Raw genomic sequence first — 24,557 nt, forward strand, 5'->3', positions numbered from 1 at the left:
TTTTTCGAACGTAATTCACACACACAGGGGCCTGTGGCTGTGTGTCTCTCTCTTATTCATCGTCATCTTAGCATATTTTAAATTGGATCATAGTAACAGGGTCAATATTAGCAAACACTGCATAAGGACTCTTATATCCTATAAACCTCAGTGAATTGAAATCTCGTTCCTGTGCCACTGAATTCCATGCAAGGAACTGTTTACTCTATCAGTGGCCAACAGGTAACAGAGCATTTAGTGAGCAACCGAATACTCTATAAAAAAAAGGCTTTTCAAAAAAATTTTGGCAATGTTTTCTACTTCATATTGTCGATTTCTGATGACAAACCCCTGTTGTTAGTTTACGCACATGTCGTCCATTGTCAGCTTCCTCCCTGCTTGGGATTCTCAGCTTAATTATGCAATACCCAATTGTCCAGTATTCAATACTTCTTAGCTAGTCAAGTTTCTAAATACTTAAAATTGATCTAAGATGAAAAATAGAGTAAGCATAATAGGACCTTTTGAGAGCCTAGGTGGTGCATACTGACAAGATTTACTTAGCGCACGAAAAACGCAGCACACAAGAAAGATACACAAGAGACGAGCACCACTTAGAACTGTTTGTCTACAACACTGTCTTGAAACACACACACACGTGGCACTGCACAGATGCATTCAATAAAAAAAAAGTGGATTTAGTTACAAATTTGCTATCTTATATAAGAGTTGGAGAATCTAAATTTATTCATGTCCAGAGTGATGCTAATGCACCCCACCCTCTCTTCTTTATGAGAAATTCTTCTAGTAATCCTTTTCCCATGCTTAGTCAGTTTCATTAAGTAAGCACTTTGGTGAACATTGCAGAAGAGTACAAAAGATATGGAGTTGCTAGAAGACTGACTAGAAGTATAAGGTTGCACAAATCAGAATATAAAATAAGTATCACAGAGAGATTGAAATTAGTAATATATCATGTTTTAATGCGTAATTGTGCAAGTTCACATAGTACGCAGAGTATTAGCTTTGCTGACAACTTTTTCGACATGACGTCCTGGCTATTGAAGTTAGTGTATTGTGATCTCTACGCCTTTCTTTCGTCATTGTCTGCTGGTGCTAAAAGTTTATGAGAGCTTCTTTATACCAACACACAGCAGTGCTTTAGGGAACACATCCATGATCAAATCATCATATACTTTTCTTTCTGCTTTCGGAACACCAGTGATACCGGATGAATAAAAAATGTCTGCTAACTAATGTAGGTAATGAATGTTTCACATCAGATGTAAGTTTAAATATTGATTTTGCCTACTTTAAATGTGCTATTTGCCCTGATATTCTGTCTTTTTTTTTTTCAGGGTTAGAGCTATAAATTCATCATCTTGGGACACTGATCTATTTTTCTTTAAAATTTAGAAAAATGAACGCATGAAATAAATTTTAATTGAGCTTTCTAGCAGTCATTAAACACCTTATTTTAAGTGCTACAAATTTCACTTGTGGAGTGGTAGCCTAACAAGATAACTTCTGCACATTGTATGGCTGAACAGAGAAGGAAGAGACTAGAGGTTACTTTTTAGATTTGTTTGTTCATATTTGCTTGGGGTTCTTGTGTTAAAGCAATGACCTTTTATTTCATACACTACTGTTCATATCTGCAACTGTTATGTTACTCCTTTTCTCTATTAGAGATATTTATTTTGTTCGTAAAATTCTGAGTATTAGCAGAATTCCAGGTTATCGAGTGTTGTAAGATGGTGATGCCAACTGGTGGTGCAAAGTGCAAACAGACAAATACAGTAATTATTGCTGTAACAAAACATACACTGTTTTGTTGTGGGTGAAAACTTTTTGCAGCAATGTTATTGTTAACATGCTGCCTTTTTAAACCTGTCTTTGGCAGGCACACTCATTAGACAAAAGGAAATGTGTCTGTAATTGTGGTTTGATGAAGCTTCATAACATGTCACTACACTATCATCCACTAATATTGGATTTTTAGATGCAGCGTAATCATGTTTTTAGGCACCTCAAATATTCTTCAGCGTTTCTTTAAACTGCTGCAGGATCAGATTTTTATTGCTTAAAACAAATAAATTATGCATGTTCATCTACATACCTTTCTTTCCTCTATCATAAAAAGCTGTGTATCTCGTTGTGGTGACGGGATTCATACAATGTGCCTGGTGATATTTAAAGAATAGTTGTGTTTCAACTTCTTTGTTCTTTAGTGTTTTTTTATTTTCTGTACTTTAAGCATTTAGGGGGTCGCCAGGCTTTGTCAGTTTTGTGTAAGTTCGGTGGCTTTAAGTTCACACATAAGTAGTTTGCAAAAACATATGCCTCCTGCAGACAGTAATAAACCACTGGGAAACTGCTGGGGAAAATTACATAATATATGCCTCTTGAACCTTGATTATTCTTCATGATCTTATCCTTTTTTCGTACTTGCTGCAGCGATGGTGGAGAATATAACACACTCTGGCCACCTGCGCTTCCCAGATGAAGAAGACCTCACAGGAGCAGCAGTTGCTTTGCTTAGGCTGCAAGACACATACCGCTTAGATACCGCAAGTCTGGCAAAGGGCCGTATTCAAGGTGTTACTAGGCCATCCCCAGAACTTTCTGGTATGTAGCACTAGTCTGCTTCATTTATTTGTTGTTTATTGCTTGGTCTTCCACATATTTTTTGTTCTGGATCTGATAGCATAGATATCGTGCAATGGCCTTTGTTTCTGCCATGAACAGACAGAGACCTCATGCATTATTTCAAGAGAGTTGTTTTCGAACACCAGAAATTTGTTTGTTGAGGGCTGGTAGAGGTGTAAATGAACGGTCTTTCGAGCAAAACCGATCTCCCAATAAGTGCACCTCCTGGCCCAAAGATGAAAAGAAGTTCGAATTAATGAAAGCTAAGCAAACAGAGGGCTCCTCATGCAGTGGCGCATGTGCATTTCCCAATAAGTGCACCTCCTGGCCCAAAGATGAAGCTTAAAGTAAAGTTCATATATATCAAACTGGTCGATGATATAGCAGTTGCCTTAAAAAACATTTGCATTATCAAGATCAACTAAAAGTGAAATAGCAAAACGTTCTTAAGATTTAAAAAAAGTTCTTTTTTTCTTTTTTCAGTGATACATTCTTCATAGCTGTTCACAATGTTAAATATGTGATCATCACTGAATAACTAAGATACTAGCATTGATATTCTGTGAAACTGAAGGTGGTCATGCAGTGCTCAAGGAATGTCCATTTAGTAGGACATATGGGCCAGTTTCAAGATATGCTTTTTAAGCCTCATGCGTAGTATTTTTCTTTATAAAAACTTCTCTCATATAGTGTTTGATGAAGCTAAGGCGGTTCAGTACATTCAGCGATAGGTCTTGAGGATAAATACATCAAATTGAAACTTGTCTCAGTGTTTCAACCAAGTAAGCATACATTAAAGGGGTATAAACACGAAATTTTGCAGCTGAGATAGCGTGTGGAATCGATTCCTATGAATATGCGTATATGATCTGCAAAAATATGAACAGCGAACATAGCTTGGAAGGTATTTTACGTGAATTTTGAAGTTAGCATGCGCGATCGAGCACCGCCCCCTCATAAGTGACCCATAGTCACCCCCCCACCTTGCCTCACGTCACCACACTGCAGTCAATACAAGTTAAGATGATGTCATAGCCGCCATCTTACCTTTTATCGCATTTGCTGAGCAGACTATTTTGGTGCAGTGGCTCAAAAGTCAATGGTCACGGCGCGCACGTTGAAAGTTTTGGATACTGCTGTCCCGTTTCCTGTTTGTGCGGACTTTTTGATGTGTGCTGGGCAGAACTGCTTCTCAGTTTTGTGTGCTGTTGAGGTCGAGCATTGCTCACGCTAGGTGGTGATGGTCGCGCCCGGTGGCTCGTCATGTTTGGAGCTCTCTCAAACCAAAACAGAGATTGGTAGGTAATGAGGAGCCTATAATTAATCATCTGTTCTTTTGCAGCAGATGTGTCATGTTACTACTAGCAGGCCCCCAGCAAAAAATTGCAGCAAAAAAATGTGAGGTCAAAATTTTTTTGTCAGTGCCCCTTTCAGCATGAGCAGTTTCACTTGCAATGTAGGTACTTAATGTATAGTTAAATAAAACACATTATATCAGCAGGATAAAGCAATAAGTGATGTTTAATTAACCAGTCAAGCGTTCTTTTGTCACACGTTTTTACCGGCATTCCTTGCGTCTGTTAATGCATTGCCGTGGAAAAAAAAAAAGACAGAGATTTCTCCATTCCACTGTTTGTTTATGATGAGGTTGAACGCATTTGTAGCGCCCAGTGTCTTCATTAGTCATCTATCGCTTGCCCAGTTTACTGGTGGCTGTTTGAACATAACGTTACAGCCACCAGTCACTGTGCATAAGTCAGAAAGTGTTCTCAAGTTTTTTAAGTTCAACTTTATTATTTGTCATGGTATTACACAATGAAAAAAGTATACAGAAAGAGGTTCCACAGTTAAGAAACTGCAGCGGAACCTCTTGTTATTAATTACGCAACAAAACTAAACAAGCATCGGTTGAAAACAAACATATACGAGAGCTACATATTCCGTACAGTGATAAAGAAGCATGTGGTAGCACAACATTTCGTTACATAACATAAACCAAAGGGAAAAAAATACACTGAGTGTTGAGCTTATAAATAAATTATGAAAAAAACCAAGAAAATGAAGCAAATAAAGAATCGGTAGAGGTCACAAAGAAACTTTATAAGTTTTTAATGATCGCTGATATGATGACTGTGTAGGTGAACATTTTAAGTCAATCGGCACATCATCCTATACTTTGAGATTTGCAAAAGCAACAGTTAGCTTTCTGTAGTTGCTTTGAGACTTCGGAAGTAAAATGTTGTTCTGTGAAGAGAACCTAATATATTATTTGGATTAGCAGAAATGCTCTGACCAATGACGTAAAGTAGTTGTGGGTTTTTAAGCATACAATAAATGACAATGCCGTGATTAAAGTTGATGAGCTGATTTATTGTGAGAAAATTTAACTCGGTGAAAAGGGATGTAACATGGGCATTATAAGAAGCTGAAGTGATAATGCAAACAGTATTATTTTGAATGTGTTGTAAGGGTGCTATATTACAGTGACTTGTGAGGTCCCATGATGCTATGCAATAATTTATGTGACTGAAGATGAAGGCATAAGATAATGTAAAAAAAAAAAATCAGGGGACCCTAAAGCGTCGCCTTTAGGAGTTGAATGCGATAGCAACATCCTATGCCTAGTGCGTATTTCAAACACTTAGCGCATGAAACCTTTTCGAATTTGCTATGCACCCACTATACATGGCCTTAAGGGAAAAGGCACAGTAGCGTGTGTGCCTTTTGTAGTAGGTTACCGGCTTTCAGCCACGCTGCCATTATGATAATCGCATATTCTGACGCCTGTTGGCAGTGGACGCTTGTACTATGCAGTATTTCATGTTGTATTGTGAAGTATGTATGTAGGACGCATGTGTTTCTAAAAAATGAAAGCTACTTTCCCTGCATTTAAAAGGAGAGGATGTCCTTTTCACTGTTTTCACCAGCAGAGGCGTGGCCGTGTGGTAGAACATCCACTTGCCATGCAAACGACCGGGATTGGATCTCCACTCGGACCTAAACAACCCTGGTTCAATCCCAACTCTGCTCCAAGATTTTTTATCATTTATTTATTTTATTTGCATTGTTCTCAATTTTTCGGCCACGTATAAGATGATTTTTTCATCACAACCATTGACGCTGACACCGGAATTTGTGCGAAATGAGCTCTTTAACGCTATCGTGATAAAAGAGTGTGCCTTTGAAAGTAGTGTCTTGCAAGCGCACGCTGACACCGTATGCTATTTTCTTTTTTCAGAAGTTGATGTGAATGTTAAATTTCAAAAATGAATCAAGTTGAATATCTTAGAAAGAACGTTCATTAGATGATGGTATTGGTTGGAATCCTATGTACAATGGAGCAATATTAAATCAAGGTTTATTGTGCAAATTAAGAACCGTGTATTTTGCATTCTGTGGTTTCAAGAGCAACTTATTTTTTGGGCACCCACAACTAATATTAGTACTTAGTTCATTGTTCAGTTTGTCTGTCAGTGCATTTATGTCGTTATCAGAAGTGTAAACCGTAGTATCATACGTGTACAGAAGACATGATGTGTAAGTGAGGCAGTTCGGAAAATCATTAATATATATGAGGAATAACAACGGTCTGAGTATAGAATAGACCCCTGTGGAACCTCAGTGTTAATTATTTGTGTGTCAGACAATATTCCTGAAATGCAAACCTGTTGTTGTCGATTGTCTAAGTAACTGCGCAGAAGCTCCAAAGATGGACCTGTTATGCCTTGAGCATTGAGTGTAGAAAAAAGAATGCTGTGATTTAGCAAATCAAATGCTTTTGGGTAATCAATAAAAACAGATCAGACATACTTGCCTTGATCAATTTCTGCTTTGATGTTGTCAGTCAGTGCAATTAAAGCTAAGTCAGTGGAATATCCGCGACGAAAACAAAATCGTCTTGGCTTTAACGGTTTATACTTATTCATATAGTTAGAAAGGCATTTTTAAACCAGTTTTTCAACAACTTTAATCAAACACAGTGAAATAGATATAGGCCTGTAGTTTGCTAATGAGGTGGCATCTTTTGTTTTATACTCTGAAATAATTTTTTATCTCTTCATGTCATTAGGAAACACTGATGTTTTGAATATTAGATTGACAATATGACAGAATGCTTCGCTTATATTGTCAACAATGTCCGTGATATGATGGCAGCAAATCGAATCTAAACCAGGACTACAATTTTTATGATTCATGATCGTATCACGAATTTCACTTGGATAAGTTAGGAAGAGATGAAATGACTGTGGCGTCAGGCATGATATGAGAGTGTAGTCAACATTTGGGACATCAGGAATAGAATTTCAAGAGTTGCTAAACGCTACGTGCAATATCTGTAGGATTATTGAGTACGCGGCCATGTTGTTGATGTGTTGTTATGCTTTTCCCAATGGGATTTTTATTTAGAAATATACAGTCGAATCTTATTTATTCAAACACACTTAATTCGAACTTCCAGTTAATTCGAACTCACAATGAGGTCCCGTCAAAGCTATGTGTATTTCAATGGGCGAAAACGCCCGGTAATTCGAACGTGCAAGCACTTGCGACAGTTAATTATAACATACCGCACTCCGAAAATGCTCTGGGAGTGCCCTTCGGTACGCGGCATCGATACAGCATCGTCCAGAAAGTGGGACTCCGCTCTCCGGAGTCGGGACATAACATCGCAACTTTGGGCTGTTCAGAGGGCCCACGATGCGGCGCTAGGCCTCGGCCTTACTGTCCTATCGTGGGAGCGGCCCGCCGTGTGCTAGGGCGCACGCCTTCGGACTTTCACAATAAAGTTTTCCCTAACCAAACCAAACCCCGCCCAATCCAGCCTCCGACACCTCAACGCTGCGCGCAAAGGAGATGAAAAAAAAAAAGAAAAAGCTGCGGTAGAATGTTTGCTCTCCGTCAAAATGCCGATCTATGACCCACCTGTGCCACACTTCCCCCTTTTCTGCCCCTGCCACGTAAAGACCCTTCTCCTTCCAACGCCACATGCAAAGAGAGAGAGAGAAAAAAATTGGTTCCAAATCTCCATGTTACACCGCAAATGTCGTCGAAAGACAATAATCTTGCATCTGGAGAGAGTGAACAAAACGTTTATTTGATGTTCTGCATAAGAAAATCGGTGAATGGTATTCTGCAGGCGCTGCGTTATAGTGCCTCGAGGGTGTAGCGGAGGCGAACGAGCGCATCGAGGCATGTTAGACACAAGTGCCATCTGGCAGTTATCTTCGAAAACTAAGGCGTGCAGCCCGCGGAGAAAGATACGTTCAGTTTCGGAGGTGATAAGGTATAGAACGCAAAGCGACGGGCAGGTGCCACCACCGTGATGTCGTAGCAAAGCGTTGGAAACACCTTTTTGAGCATCGCGTTGCACTCTCAGCCCAGAGTGATTAAACGCTACATTCCTTAGAGTTACTTGTGTGGGCCTCTTCTAGTATAAAGTCAGACATACAAAACATCGAAGCGTTGTTGTGGTGCCTCAGATATGCGCAATAATTGCTTTTTATTTGACAATTGCACAACTATGAACGCTGAACCTTGAGCAACATTGGTGGGCGCTGCGCATGGGGTTGGCCGTTTGGTGCCGTTTGAGGTATCGTTAGGGCGGACAAACAGACAAATGTACAGACAGACAGACCAAAATTTTTTTTTCCCCAAGAAAGACTAGTCTTTAAAAAGAAAGCTGTTGCAGAGTATGGCTTTCCCTCATGGGCCGGTGCCACGCTTCCTCTTTTCCCATCCCTGCCACGTAACCCTTGTTCTTTCAACAACGTGCACAAAGAGAGCAAAAAAAAAATGCTGTTGTGGAGTGTTGGTTTTCTATCAAATGATCTGCTTCTCTCCGCGTGGAGACGCTCCTCCTTTCTCGTCACGTGCTGGCCATGCTACGGCTTTGGCGCAGAGGGTACTAGTGGAGATGCAGTCGTCGTTGTCATCGTCTTTAGAGAGCGTCGGCGCTGGACATTGCTGCATGCGAATTCTCTTGCCAGGAGAATGCTGTAGCCAAAGTAGACATGCTTTGCAAGCTGTGTGCGAAATTGATTGACTCGCTGCAAGGCAAATGTGTGCAGACGCGCATCACCGATTACTTCAATTAATGACGGATGTCCTGTGATTTGTGAATAAGTGTAAGTCTTCTGAAACTTTCCCCTCATGTGTTAGCTCAATGCACATGCGCCACTGCATGAGGAGCCCTCTGTTTGCTTAGCTTTCATTAATTCGAACTTCTTTTAATTCGAGCAAATTTTCGGGCCCCTCCGAGTTTGAAATATCGCGATTCAACTGTATTCGGTATCTGCCATTGTTTTCACAAATCATGCCCGGTTTTAAGTATTAAATTTTCAATATCAGTTTTCTTCACTGTTTTAAGCAGCTGAGTTAACAAAGTGCAAAACTTCCTGTGTCGAACTTTAAATATTTGGTTAAATAACTGACTTTTACGTTTGCAATACGGGTTTTTTTTTCTTACGCATGCTTTTCAACAATCCTGTTGTAACTCAGAGATTTGAGGTAAAAGTGATATGTTTGCAACACTTAACCACCATTGTAGATGAGGATATAGAGTCCTTAATTAGGTCTACGAGTTTATTTTAAGAGGCCTCAGAGTTATTCAATGATGTAACGAGTGACCAGTCTGATCTGGTGGCTAACTCTTTATAGTGATCTCTATCAAATATTCATTTTGTATACATACATAGTTTTAAAGGCATGAATAAGACATTGAAAACTCAATGCGTACAGTTGGAAAATTATCTGTTATATTTCTTCTTACAACAAAAGTCTCAGGGGGATGAAGCAGGTTTGTTAGCACATGATCAATGAAAGTGCTTCAGTTAGAAGCGTTTCTAGTGGGTAGTTGTAGCAATTATTCGACACCATACCTGTGACATATATTAATGTACTCTCTGCTATAACATTATAGAGTTTCATAGATGACTCCTAATATAAGTGAAGTGAAGTGAACTTTATTGCCACATATATCAAAAACATGTTTAAACAACAAGGATGGTGGGATAAAAGCTGCATGTAGGCAGCTTGACTAGTCCCACCTCCCAGAACAATAACAGCAGCAGCAAACATTAACAAGCATTCTTACTTGTCACAATAGTAAAATAGAAATACATAAAGCAAAGCAATAAGAGAAGAAGCAAAAAAGTATGAAACAAACATTCTCAACAGACACAATCATAAACAACAAACAGTGGTGTTTATAACATTAGTTGAAGCATTCTCTTTTTGAATATAATACAATGTTTGCCATTATTTTCAGTAGATAGTTGGTTATAGAACATTAATAATTTAATAAAATGATCTTTTGAAATTTTTTATATAATAAAATTGATTCATCTCTCCGGAATATTTCTATAGAATACATTGAATTCTTGAGTAATGTTGCTGTGGCTCATGTGGCTGAGCAGATTGAGTCTGAACATTTTGATAATTTCTGCACAAATCTTTTTTGCAGTAAATCATGTTCATGTGCTCATTGCTACTTCATGGTCTGCTTATTTAATTAAATAATCTAAAACTGCAGCATAAGAGTTAGCCAGAGGTTGGTCACAAACACAATGTATGACAAGCCAGATGAAATTCCTTCAGAGGTTTCAGGAAATTTGATGTGTTGATAAAATAAAATTTGTTGGTTTAGGTTGAGTCTCACTGACAGGGCAGCAGTAATTTGAGATACTTTGAAGATTGAAGGTGTTATTTGTTCTCAAGTGCTGCAGCCTATGACAATAGAGATGCTTATTTATCATTGCTGCTGAATGGTTCTAAAGTGTTCCGACTGTATTTTGTGCCTTTGCATCTTCCTATCAACAGCGGGTGATTGCTTTGAGCTGGGCCGGCAGTCATACAACAATGAAGACCATTACCATACAGTATTGTGGATGCAAGAGGCACTTGACAGAGTTGATGAAGAAGTGGACAAGACTGCTGACAGGACTGAAATTCTGGAGTATCTTGCGTTCTCCACTTTTCAGGTGAGCTTCTGCATCTCTGACAAGTCTCTCGCAAATTTGAAAAAATTGACAAAGGTAAGAGGACAAACTTGTAAATTTGTTTTAATTTGTTTAACATTTTGTTAGAAGTGTGATGGTGAAAGGAAACGAGGGAAGTACTTGCTTTGAGTTAATTTATAGGGACACGTTTAGAAAATTTTCAAATTGTCAGCAGCAAGGATGTTGAAAAAGTCGCTATGATTCAGAAACAAGTTGCAATTTTGCTATTATATTCTTGCATGCTGTTATGAAAGGTTAATGAAGGGCCTATGTATCCTATTAAAAGTCTGCACAAAGGGCAAGCTTGTATAAATAGGTTTTCTTGTTCCCTAATTTGCTCTCTGATTTCCATGCATGTATAATACATTGTAGCAATGCTTGTTTTTATTTATTTTTGTGTCTCGAGAGGTGGCACAAAACATTCTTGGTTTTTGTATGACTGCTTCTACTTTGTCATCAGTGCATGTCGATGCAATACTTAACATTCCTTCCATATTTTTGTTTGTGCTGCTTATCTCTTGAGCAGTGTACGAGCGTCAAGGTCAGATTATGTCATCTTATGCAGTCTGTGTGGTTAGGTTTTAGTAAATTGGAAGATTAAACAATTGTGTGCCATTTTCTTATCTGGGAATTTTACGAATTTTAGTAAGTGCTCATTTTCGTAGGCGGGCCATTACATTGAACTTTTTGTTGAAAAAGCTTGTCGGATTGCTCTGGTTCTTTTATTTCTTTTCATAGCTCTTGTTTCATTGTTATGTGCTTGTCATGCATTTCTTGCAAATTTGTGGGAAAAAGTTTAATTTCTCAGGCAGAATATTATAAGCACCCCCGAAATTTTTTGAAACAGCTATGTTACAAACAAATTGGCATTGACGGTAATATTGCCAAATATCCCCCCTATTCCATTACAAAAAGCTAAAAAATGAATCATCTCAGATAGTCTTGAGGCTGAGCACTGTGCACTGATTAACCTTTGACCATACAACAGATGGCAACACAGATGTTAATGGAAGAGCATCTGGCAGTGAACTCTTATCCTTCTTTTGTGCCTTTTCTATACAGGTGTACATAGTTGGTTATGCATTTGGTCAGCATCATCTCTGCTCTGGGAAACCATGATTTAGTCATAGAACTAAACATGGTTTAATGGTTGGTTCACCTGAAACACCACAAGCAGCAAAATACAAAAACCGTAACGGGTTGTAGAAGGGGTACATTACTTCTATCATTTGTTTAAATTATTATACACGCATGACCATCACAACTACTATGCATTGGTGATGTTTGGTGCAAACAGTGCACTTTTTTCACACTAGTCAACAGCTTTCTAATAAGATTCAATGCATAATGTAACAAAAATATATTTTACCTCTATCAATTTTTCTATAGATACGTTTTCGTGCTTCAAACAACTCATGCATTGTTGCTGGCAAAGAAAAAAAACTGCTGTGACCTGCCCATTATCCGCACTTAAGTAAATATGCCATATCAGTATGTTTTTATTCTATGCAGATGTACTGCTATGTACTATGTCGGATTGTGTAGAGTAATCACCTTTCCAATGGCACAAAAACATTACCCAAGTGGCTGTTTTTGATTGTCAGCTCATTTCTCCAGTATGTAATTTCACCGCTTTTCTTTCAACGGGATTTTCTGTTATTGGCATCAAGTTTTGAATGTTGCAATACTTCTTGTTATTTTTTTCACAGCAAGGAAATATTCATCATGCACTCAAACTGACAAATGACTTGCTCGCCGCTGGTGAGTCTCTCTCATTCATTCATTCGTTCATTCGTTCATTTATTCATTCCATGCCAGTGATAATTCAATGGTGACAGTGAACAGTACTGGGTAGTATCAAAAACACATGTATCGTAGGTATATTCTAAAAAGACAGGGCACGCAAAAACAGATGCAAGAAAAAATGCACGATGCCACAAACACAGAGATGTACGGCCCTGTCCTTTTAGAATGAATATTTACCAACTAGCTCAGCGTTTTGTTATCTTAGATACTATCTTAGATACTCTGTGTATTTTGTATCTTTATTGCATTATTATGTTTCGCAATCGTATATCACTATCTGTGTTTCCAATACATGCAACAGTGTATCATGTGCATTTTGAAGGAGTGCGTACACAAAATTAGTGAATCCCTGTTTTTTCGCTCTTAATGAGTGGCTACTGACTCATTAGTAGTATCAGTGCAACTCATAACCTCAGTGCAAGAAGAATGTTTAATTGAATGTTTAATTGTGTGCCGCGCGCTTGATCTGCCAGCGCAAAAGAGGCAGACGAAGTGGCAGTTCCCCTCGTGCCATTGTTCTGTTTTTGGCTGTGCTGAGCCGACCGCTCTTCGGACTTTTGTGAGGACGCCTTAAAAAACGTCTCCTGTCTCTTTAACGTGACATTTTAATGGTGGAGGTGCGGGGTAACCTCACCTATGCAACAGACTCCTTCTAGCAGCCGGAACGTGACCCAAAACCCAGAGCTTACGCCGGTACACCGTTTCAGTCGGAGGATTCGAGGACTGTCCCCCGAGTTTGTGCCTCACAGTACAAGTACGTCGACTGGTATGGAGAATACTGTTGCTGTCACCGCTTCCCCTACCGCTGGAGCCGCCGCTGCTCCAACCGCTGCACCCGCAGCTGCACCCACTCATTACACGCTACAAAAACCACGTGTTCCGAGTCCCTTTCGTGGTGGCCTCTATGAAGATGTGGAAGATTGGCTGGCTGAGTACGAGTACGTAGCGGATTTCAACGGGTGGGACGAAGTAGCGAAGCTCAAGAATGTGTACTTTAGTCTTCTGGATGGTGCTCGCACATGGTTCCAGAACCGCAAGGGCCTCCTAACGTCGTGGCATGAGTTCTGTCACAGGCTCCGCGAAACGTACTCGAGTCTCGATCGTCGAGAGCGCGCTGAAAGGGCCCTCCAGTCCCGCATGCAGATGCCTAATGAAGGTGTGGCTACATACGTGGAGGATATGGTTCATCTGTTCACTCGCGCCGATCCAACCATGCCGGAAGACAAGAAGCTGCGACACTTGATGCGAGGTGTGAAAGAGCAGCTCTTCGCTGGACTCATTCGTAGTCCGCCTAGAACGGTCGCGGAGTTCCTCACTGAAGCCGTCGCCATGGAAAAGGCGCTGCAGCAGCGGAACCAGTACGATCGGCAAGTGAATGCTACCTATACCACCGGGCTAGGCTCGTTCCCGACCGACGTGGGAGCGCTTCGCGAGCTGATACGTTCGGTTGTTCGCGACGAGCTACAACAGCTGCAACAGCTGAACCAGGCGCAGCAGCAGCCTTCCACGAATTGCATCGCCACCATCATACGTGACGAAGTTCAGCATGCGCTCGGCACACCTCGCCGCGAGACACCAACGCAGGTTGCTGCACCACTTCAGGCGTTCGCAACTTCAAGTGAACCTCTAGGGGTGACCTACGCAGACGTATTGAGACGCACCGTTCCGTCGTCCACGACACCATCCCCAGTGAGTGGTTTCCAGCGCACCACTTATACCGACACGTTCGAACACAACGCACCTGCACCAGTCCCACTACCAGCCACAACCCCGTACGCCACACTGCAGTCCGCACAGGTGGTCCCTTATTTTGCAGACACTCGACCCGTCATGCGTAAATCCGACATATGGCGCATGCCCGACCGACGACCGCTTTGCTACCACTGCGGTGAAGCGGGTCACCTCTACCGAGACTGCCAGTACCGCCGACTTGGGCTGCAGGGTTTTCCTGCCAATTCACCCCGCCCCCGGTTTGGACAGAGACCACCAGAAATTGAAGATTTTATCGCTCGGCAGAACGTCCCACTCAGGCGTCAGTCGCGCTCACCGTCACCGCGGTCGTCATCTTATTCAGGCAACGGAAATCGAAGGCCGCAAGGACGGTCTCCGAGCCCTCGCCTGGAAAACTAACGCCAGCGACCTTTCGAGGCGAGGCCGCTGATTCTCGACGTGATGAAGACCTCGCCCTCCAATCGACGCGACATCGGACCAACGGAAATTCGACTACGCCGGCGCCTGTATCCCAGCTGAGCGACTTTTCAATGGACATACCTGTGCTGCTCGACGGTCGCAATTTAACTGCCTTAATAGACACTGGTGCTGACTACTCGATTATTAGCGGACAATTGGCACGTACCTTGAAGAAAGTGATAATGCCTTGGACAGGATCGCATGTACGTACAGCTGGCGGACATGTTGTAACGCCGGTTGGTTTGTGCACGTCCAGGCTACAAATACGAGGCTGCACGTTTTTGGTCAGCTCCATCGTGCTACGTGACTGCTCCCGCGAATTAATTCTCGGCCTCGATTTTCTTCGGGAATATGGCGCCGTAATCGACCTACGGCGACGCTGCATTTCCTTTTCGACAGTCAACGCTACGTCAAGGGACTCCAACCGCCGTACAACCGCCCTCCGTGTTTCCGACGACAGTGTCACAATACCACCTCGTGCAAGTATCCTAATTCAGGTGACTTCCGAAGGAACCAGTGACGGTGAAACAGTGGCAGAGTGCAACGTCTCCCTGCTGCTGGCGCTTGGAATTTCTGTGGCACGAGGCATCATTGACATTCGGAACGGTACAGCCGAGGTCATGATTACAAATTTCACCAATGAGCATCGTCACCTTTTCCGGGGCACTGCGGTCGCCTACGCTGAAGCCTTGGAGGACGTCATTGAGTGTTTTGCCTGTGAAGACAGTAGCCGCAATGGACAAACCGTAATAGATGTTGACATGAACAGTGCACTGCCAGAAGAGAACCAGAGGGCCTTGCGAGAGCTATTGTTTGAATTCAGGGCGTGCTTTGCTCAGTCGTCTAAAGTGAGTCAGACGCCAATTACACAGCACAGGATAATCACTTACGACGACGCAAGACCTATTCACCAACAGCCATACCGCGTCTCGCCGACAGAACGCGCAGCTATCAAGCAGCAAGTGAAAGAAATGATCGACGACGGCGTTATCCAGCCTTCGAACAGTCCCTGGTCCTCACCGGTCGTTCTGGTTAAGAAGAAGGACGGTACGCTTCGCTTCTGTGTAGATTACAGAAAGCTCAACAACGTCACAAAAAAAGATGTTTATCCGCTGCCGCGTATTGATGACTCGCTTGACCGACTACGACGAGCGAAGTATTTTTCTTCCCTGGATTTAAAGAGTGGCTACTGGCAAATTGAGGTTGATGAGCGCGACCGCGAAAAAACCGCCTTTGTCACGCCGGATGGCCTCTACGAATTTCGGGTGCTACCGTTCGGACTCTGCTCTGCGCCAGCTACCTTCCAACGCATGATGGACACTGTGTTGACTGACTTAAAATGGCAAAGCTGCCTTGTGTACTTGGATGATGTGGTCGTGTTTTCAACCAGCTTCTCCGAACATCTGAAGCGACTACGACAAGTACTTGAGGCGATTCGGACGGCTAACCTTACGTTAAAGCCGCAAAAATGCCATTTCGGTTACGAAGAACTAAAGTTCCTTGGACATGTCGTAAGCGCAGAAGGCGTCCGTCCTGACCCTGAGAAAACCGCCGCTGTCGCAGCCTTCCCGACTCCTGCCGATAAGAAAAGTGTGCGGCGGTTTCTTGGTCTATGCGCGTACTACCGGCGCTTTATAGGCAACTTTTCGAAAATTGCCGAACCATTAACTAGACTCACTAGAGACGATACGCCGTTCGTTTGGAGTGCTGAACAAGAATCAGCATTCACAGAGCTTCGGCTTCGCCTGGCATCACCACCTGTTCTTGGACATTTCGACGAGGAAGCCGAAACAGAAATTCATACCGACGCCAGTAACGTCGGTCTGGGCGCGGTACTCGTCCAACGGCAGGAGGGAATTGAAAAGGTTATCGCCTACGCAAGCCGAACCCTAACACGCCCGGAGTCAAACTACAGTACCACGGAGAAGGAGTGCCTTGCTGTCGTGTGGGCAATTGCTAAGTTTCGACCTTACCTTTACGGCCGTCCATTCAGAGTAGTGACGGATCATCACTCGCTGTGCTGGCTTGCGAACCTCAGAGACCCCTCCGGACGACTGGCAAGGTGGAGCCTACGTCTGCAGGAGTACGACGTCACTATCGTGTACAAGTCCGGTCGTGCACACGAAGATGCGGACACGTTGTCACGCGCGCCAGTTGAGCCTGCCGCTCAGAGCTTCGAAGAGGACTGCCCTTTCCTTGGCTCCGTAAGCGTAACAGACTTGGCTTTACGGCAGCGAGCAGATGCTCAATTGCGACCTATCATTGAACATCTAGAGGGCCGCAACGTATCACTGCCCCAGCATATAACTCGCGGATTGTCATCCTTCTGCTTACGACAGGGCGTGTTGTACAAGAAGAACGCAGCCGCCAGCAACAAAACTTACCTGTTGGTCGTCCCCGCAGAGCTGCGTGAGGAAATTCTATTTGCCTGCCACAACGAGCCTCCATCGGGCCATCTGGGCATCACCCGAACCATCGCTAGGGTACGAAAGTCTTACTACTGGCCGAAACTTGCCGCTTGCGTTAAACAGTACGTTCAAGCCTGCCGCGAATGCCAGCGCCGAAAATCCCCATCTGTTAAGCCTGCGGGATTACTTCACCCTATCGAGCCACCCAGAACACCCTTCGATCAAGTCGGCATGGACCTCCTGGGTCCGTTTCCCTTGTCATCTTCCGGCAACAAGTGGATAATCGTCGCTACAGATTATCTAACCCGCTATGCTGAAACTAAGGCGCTTCCTAAAAGCACGGCTTGTGAAGTTGCTCAGTTTTTCATCGAGAGAATTGTATTACGCCACGGTGCTCCATCCTGTGTCATCGCAGACCGAGGAACAGCGTTTACAGCAAGGCTCCTTGAACAAGTTTTTCAGTTAAGTTACTCCACGCATCGCAAGACAACAGCGTATCACCCTCAGACAAATGGACTGACCGAGCGGCTTAACAAAACGATGACTGATATGCTGTCTATGTACATAGACGTACAGCACAAGACGTGGGATGAAATACTGCCTTACGTAACATTCGCGTATAATACCGCTACGCAAGAGACCACACGATTCACTCCGTTTCGTCTTCTATACGGTCGGGACGTTCAGACGATGTTGGACGCAATGCTCCCATGCGACATTGACAACATCGAGAATCTCGACGAAGATGCTGAGTGTTTCGTGCAACGAGCCGAGGAAGCACGTCAACTAGCCCGCGTAAACATCAAGAAACAACAAGGCGTCGATGCACAGCGCTACAACCGCTGCCACAGACAAGTCGATTATAAACCAGGTGACCAGGTGTTGGTTTGGACCCCTGTGCGCTGCAAAGGTCTCTCTGAGAAGCTTCTCAGTCGGTATTTTGGCCCGTACAAAGTGCTACGACAAGTGAGCGACGTCAATTACGAAGTCCTTCCGGACGGAAGCCAACCACCCCGACGCCGACAGCTACGACCCGAGATTGTGCACGTGGTGCGGTTAAAACCGTACCACACACTGTGACAATGTTTTTTTTTTTTACGATACACGCTTCGTTTAGCATCGAGGCGATGCTCTTCAGGGAGGAGGGGCAGTGCCGCGCGCTTGATCTGCCAGCGCAAAAGAGGCAGACGAAGTGGCAGTTCCCCTCGTGCCATTGTTCTGTTTTTGGCTGTGCTGAGCCGACCGCTCTTCGGACTTTTGTGAGGACGCCTTAAAAAACGTCTCCTGTCTCTTTAACGTGACAATATGTTACGACTGGGGCAGTTTCAATTTTGAAAATACTCGGGGACTCCTGACGTACTTGGCCTACTCATGAAAAAGTACTATCAGGTGACCACAAATACCAGTGAGGTCACTGGCTACCTTCTGCTTTGTCATCACTGCTTCTTTATCAGAGTATAAAAGTCAGTTATAAAAGCTTGATTCACTTTGCCAATCCCACTAATGGCTGTGATTTTGTCCTTGTTGTCATCATCCAACTCAAGTGACAATTCTGCAGTAAAGCGTAAATCAGTCCACTTGCATGTTACACATACACACTATTACAGAGTGCCATGTTGTAATTTCACCGCTTCCTTTGTAACTTCTCAACCTAATACTTTACAAATGATCAGAGCGAAAATGCTTTGGCACGCTTAATACTGCAACTGCCTTAAGGCTCAATTGGCTCATTGCTCCACTCCGCTTAGGCCATTAATGGAGCACTAATGTAGATAGCGGGCCATAGCTCTCAGGAAATTGATAAGATGAAGAGGAGGTAATTTTTGGAAAATAACTGCACCATTTAAAAGGACACAGGACTGACAGGAAGGATGCTCAACTTGCTACTGTGTTCCATTACAGATGCCCCCCACCACTTTTTTAGCATGGTTATAAAAAGCAGCCGATTGGTAATAGAGGCTCCTGAAAATATATGAGCCAAACAATATACCCAGGAATTTCCAATTAAATCTCAAAGTCAGCTAGAAATTATACCCTCTTCTCTCTACAAATGATGCCATGTACCCAAATCACTGCCCCACATGCCCCCGACTATTGGCTGATTTCAGCACCATGATCTCCAGAGTTACGTGGCCGCCAGGAGAGGCCAGCATGTGGGTGCACTTGTGCTTGCGATCACACTGAAAGTAAGCCGTGCGTTTGAAGAAAAAATTATAAGTGCTCAAGGCCATAACCCATGCTGACAAAGGGACGCATCTTCTTGCCCCTTAACACCCCCCTCCCTGCATAGCTTTCTGTGCACTTGCTGGTACGAAAGGAGAGAAAAGGTGCTTAAAGCAAATGATAAGCCCCTGTAACTCTGCTCATAACTTGACAGATCCTAAATTAGGCGTTTTTTTTTTTTTTTCTAGAAGAGCCAGATGCAGAAACCGAAACTAGGCTAACAGTTTAACAAAAAGCATGCCTAAGTATCTTCAATTTATAAAACAGTTGTAATCAAAATGGGGCAATTCTTTATTGTAACATGAGCTCAAGAAGGCAGTTTTTAATAAAAAATGAGCCAAGTACTCCAACTGCTTCAATCAAAGTAAGCCACATTCATTAAACCAACAAGCATGATCAAAACAACCAACATGGTCCCAGCCAGAATGTTTTATTTGTGTCTTAGTTGCTTTTTTATCGTGTTTACATTCCACAAATAGGTCTTCTAGGCCGAGTTTGCACTTACTGAAGGGCATGACAGTTATTGACAAAAGTCGATTGCAAAGATTAAGAAGCTGACTTGCTTACTTCTTTTTGCATCTTGGTGATTTTTTTCGACTTTAGCACCACAGTATCTTGTCCTAAGTTCACTCCTACATGGTATATTTGAAATAAAATAGGCTTGGGGGAATTGAGGATATCGGGCGTCCATCTATTTTCTAAAGAAGAAGTCGTCAGAAATGGCATGGTATAAAACTAACTGAAACACTTTTCAAGGCCTTCAATTGATGACAGGAACAAGAAAACACTGATGACAGTCCAGAATAGTGCCCCTTTTGCCTGGAAGGACCACTCGCTCTTCAAGTCTAGTAATTGCCATTACGCTAATGCGTCGAAGCGCGGCAGCAACGGAAGCACAAATATGATGTCAATTCTATCGCTAAATATTGCTGTTCAGTACATTCAAATCGTTCTACACTTATTTTATGAGCTAATTCATGTCCAAATGAAATATTTCAATGAATATGAGCCAAATACAAACTTTACTTCACAATGCTGACGATATTTGGCTATGCCGATTTTACCCACAATATAGATTTGTGGTATTTAGGGGAGAGGAACATAATGGCAAAAAGTTGTTTGAGCAGGCCTTACTATATTATCAGTAGAAAAAAGTGTGTTTTTCTCAGTTTTATTTAAAGTGCACTTGGCTCTTTAAATAAAAAAATGCCTCAAATATTTTTGCGGCATTTAATTCATGAAGCATCATGCGCTAATAGTGAGACTTGGAAAAGGACTTGGAAAAGTATTTTAGGGCCCCTTTATATTATTTGTTTACAGTAAGCCATTAGACGTTGTTGAATCTGTCTTCAGTCTATTATGGCCTGAGCTGAAGCATGTCCATAGCAAAGTTGGCTGATATGTTTACTTTTTCTGTAACTAGATGTAACAGATCTATTCAAGGCATCGGAAGCTCAGGGGTATGAATTGTTAATAGCAGCCTAGGCCTAATCATCCCCGAGGCTGACTGTGATGATAATTTACCAATGACTAATATGGTGACTGGTGAAGAGTTGTCATGGGAATCTCACTGTTGGTATATGTTTATCGTACTTGTACTCCTCATTTTAGCGATTAAAGGAGGTGTGAAATGTTTTTCGAAAATTTCACCTATGTGTGTATTCATAATCCTGACTGTCCATTCAATACTTTACCTTGGCTAGTTTCACCGTCCAGCTTCATATAATAGCTATAAAAGCACAATTTGTAATCTCCAGCTCACTTTCTCTTCTAATTTTACAGCAGACATCACTTAAAGTCAGCCAATAAGAAGGCTCTGTTGTCAACAAAATATGACAATGCAGTGATGTTTGCTGCACCATAGTTGACCGAGTTTCATAGCATCATAGCATTTCAATTACGGTGCCGTAAAGTCATTTCCATGTTTGCATAAGTGATGCAGCACTGTCTGACAATGCACATGGTTGTTATAGTGAGGACTAAGCTACCCGAAACACGCTGTAAAATGCAACCTAACGCAACCAATAAGAAAAAACAGGGACACTGCACCAAGCAAGTGAAGGCAACCGGTAAGGCAAGAATGCACATGTGATGAAGCCCGGATGTACTTGAAAACTGAACCAAGCAGATCATTTGCTGTACTTGCATAGTATACAACTCAGAGTGCAAATATTGCTGTGTTATTTTTTATTTATTTTCTAGGTTTCGCTAAGTATTTCATTTTAGAGCAAAAGAAAGCTAACACTGTGTTGTCTTAGCATCACACTGTGTTCTCTTAGCATGACGCCACACGTTAGTGCCTATGGCGGCCGGGGGTGCTGCATAGTCGCTTGGGAGCCCAAGAAAACTGCGATTTCAAATGGGCATCATTAACTATGGACTGAATATTGCACCAAAGTATTTCGGAATCGGCATGTCTAGTCCTTAATGAAGTAGGGCAAATTACAACCGGGCAGCTTCATTTTCTTTTTGCGACTCCTTTAAGCATCAGATTACATACATGGGGCTAGACTGACAGCTATAGTTGGGGTGTTTAGGTCCATGCACAGTCTGATCTGTGTCTAAAATAGAGGTCTGCAACTGTCCTCGGAATGAATAATAGTATAATTGGTTCATTTTAAGGCTTGTAACCATTTTAACAAGTGGCTTAGCTTACTTTGACTGCAGCAGTCAGGCAAATGTGCCTTAACTCATGTGATCATGCTGGTGGCATTCTTATATATTAGCAGCCATGTAAGTTGCTATTTATTCTTGAGCCCATGCAACATATGAGCACTTTGCATTGCTGGGTAATTGAAATCTGCTAGTGACCGATTTTTAGTTTTAGGAAGCAGTATATAATTTAACTTTTTATTTCAAGTACTTTTTTTATATGACTGTGTATACTTACAATGCTTATTAGACATGGTAAAGATATTTTCATGTCAGTCATAAATTTGTTGTAAAGGGTCTATCTGTTTCATAAAACAGAAGCCTCTAGGCATGGATACCGAAGTTCAAGGATGTCCATTGTCCATAGCAATATTGTTTTCTGGTAAAATTAGTCATTGAAACTTTTTTAAAGGAGTTATATTAACATAGAATAAAATTTACATGATTTAAAGTGTAAAGTTCTGTTCTCACATCAAACAGTGCCCGACCATCCCCGTGCTCCTGGAAATAAGCGGTACTATGAAGATACTTTGGCAAAACGAGAGCAGTACAAACGAGGAGACGATGGCGATATCTCTGAAGATGACAGCATCACTTCGAAGAAAAAGTCTCCACTTCCAGATGCTGACTCGGAACGGGGCATCTATGAAAGGCTTTGCCGAGGAGAAAAGTTTCCAGTAAGTCACCATTAGAGATTTAGAGATCAGCCTTACAGGTGCATAAAAATGTGGGTTCATGTGCATGAAACAGACACATGAGGGGCTGAGGTAGTCCCAATGAAAGGCTTACAGATAACCATCTGCCTTCTATGAGTGTAGCCCCTTTGAATTGCAGAAAATTGATGTAGAAAGGCCTTAAAGACAGCAGGGGCTATATGTCTATTTTATCATAGTAAGGGCTGAGGCGCTGAAATAGGGAACTGTGTAACTAAAGTCGACAGTATGAGGGGTGGCCAAAAAATAACCAGCATTACCTGATAAAAAGCATGAAAATTACTTTTTTTAATAAATGCAACTTTTTTTTTAAATACAACTTTGATCACTATCAAAGTAGTCTCCATTAGTACTAATAAATGTTGCTGGAAACGCCTTGCACCAGCCAAATTCTTGTCATTTAAGTCCTTTTCCGCAAAACACAAAGAATTCTGCTGCGACAAAATCTTGCTAATGTAGAGAATACGGTGCATGGGTCAAGCTGTCCATGTGTCAAGCTGTCCATGTGTCAGTCTGGTCTCGCATGAGGCCAGAACCAGCGTCCGAGCATTGGGATGATTCAGGAAGCACTCGATAGAACTCCTTAACGCTGGACATTTCTATGCCACAGTTCTGCACAGCCATTTCAAAACCTCTAAATAGAATTGTTCGTTGATGTTACAGTTTTGAGGCATAAATTTTGAGTGTATTATCCTATTTGTGTAAAAAAAACATATCAGCATGATTTTCTAATTCAATTTAAAAGGGTCCTGAAGCACCCCATGGGCTTGATGAAAAAGTGCATCCTGTGGAAAGTAGACCCTGCTATAAACAGCTCAGCCGAACCTCACAGTTGCGCCCGTTAAGGAGAGCTTGCAAGCAGAGTGCAAAGTTGCCATTTTCTCAGGTGCCCTCCTTCATACAGAGGCCTGCGCTCACTCTCTTCAGAACTGCTGGCACCTGCTGTATGACATCGAACTGCAGATATATCATGCTATTGGCCAATAGCCGACATAAACTGTGTCTTGTGTGCGCTAGTGTCGACCCATGCCAGTGCTGCTCTCTGTAGTAAGCTAGCATTACATAGTAGAAGCTACACAGGAATTACAGTGCGAAAGAGCAGTCCTGTTCATCACGTGCACCTCAGGTCATGACACGTGCTGACGTAGCTTCATTTTCCCCGTGTCATCCTTACTTGTATAGCTTTCAGTGCATTCATTAGAACAAGTGAGAGAGAGATTAAAAATGCAGCAAATCCCTGTAGTAACTGCTCGTTCTTGACGAATTTGAGAAATTTTGCTGCAACCAATTTGTGAGTCAATATTCTTATATTGCATCATACCACGATTTCTTCAAAAAGTAATTCAGGACCCCGTTAAAGGTGGTAGTTGCTTTTTAAAACATTTTTTTAAGGCTCTCAATCAATTTTAATGAAACATGTTAAGTTACATATTTGTATGCAATTATCTTACTTCTACTATTTGTTTTGTAAAATATTAAAATTTCATGTGCTTTTTCTGAGTGGAATTTTCTATAAACTTGGAGAACTGCAAAGTAATTTAGCATATCACAATTATAAGTCAGCAAAAACATTGGAGCTCACTTTGACTCGCTTAAGAAATATAGATTGTTCTGATGGCTTATTTAAACTCATACTAACTGAAACATTTCTTAACTAGGCTGACTCAGTCTCAAACTCGTCAAAATATTATTTACCCAGACTCGCTTATACTCAGTTGACCGTGGTGGAACAGTGGCTACAGTGCTCGGCTGCTGACCTGCAGGTTGCGAGTTTGGTACTGGCCGCAGCAGTCACATTACAGTGGAGGGTACATACTGCAGGCTTGTGTGCTGTGCAATGTCATTGCATTTTAAGGAACAGCAGATGGTCAAAGTGTTGTACACGTAAAGTGTGAGCACGATAAACCCCTGTAAGTTCACTCGTCTCTGACCGATTCGAG

The 24,557-nt window shown here is 42.2% G+C and overlaps 1 protein-coding gene across 4 annotated transcripts in view; it reads left to right on the forward strand.

The window, feature by feature from the left end:
* PH4alphaEFB (prolyl 4-hydroxylase subunit alpha-1) overlaps positions 1 to 24,557 on the forward strand; it is a 74,435-nt gene that overhangs the window by 12,519 nt on the left and 37,359 nt on the right. For all 4 annotated transcript variants that reach the window (XM_037435782.2, XM_037435780.2, XM_075878504.1 and 1 more), the window contains exons 4-7: positions 2,437 to 2,607; positions 10,447 to 10,607; positions 12,335 to 12,386; positions 22,385 to 22,581. In XM_037435782.2, coding sequence (XP_037291679.1) covers positions 2,437 to 2,607; positions 10,447 to 10,607; positions 12,335 to 12,386; positions 22,385 to 22,581 — 581 coding nt within the window. The remainder of the gene's footprint in view (positions 1 to 2,436; positions 2,608 to 10,446; positions 10,608 to 12,334; positions 12,387 to 22,384; positions 22,582 to 24,557) is intronic.

This window comes from Rhipicephalus microplus, chromosome X (genome assembly GCF_043290135.1).
Source record: "Rhipicephalus microplus isolate Deutch F79 chromosome X, USDA_Rmic, whole genome shotgun sequence".
In the NCBI taxonomy this organism is placed as follows: domain Eukaryota; kingdom Metazoa; phylum Arthropoda; class Arachnida; order Ixodida; family Ixodidae; genus Rhipicephalus; species Rhipicephalus microplus.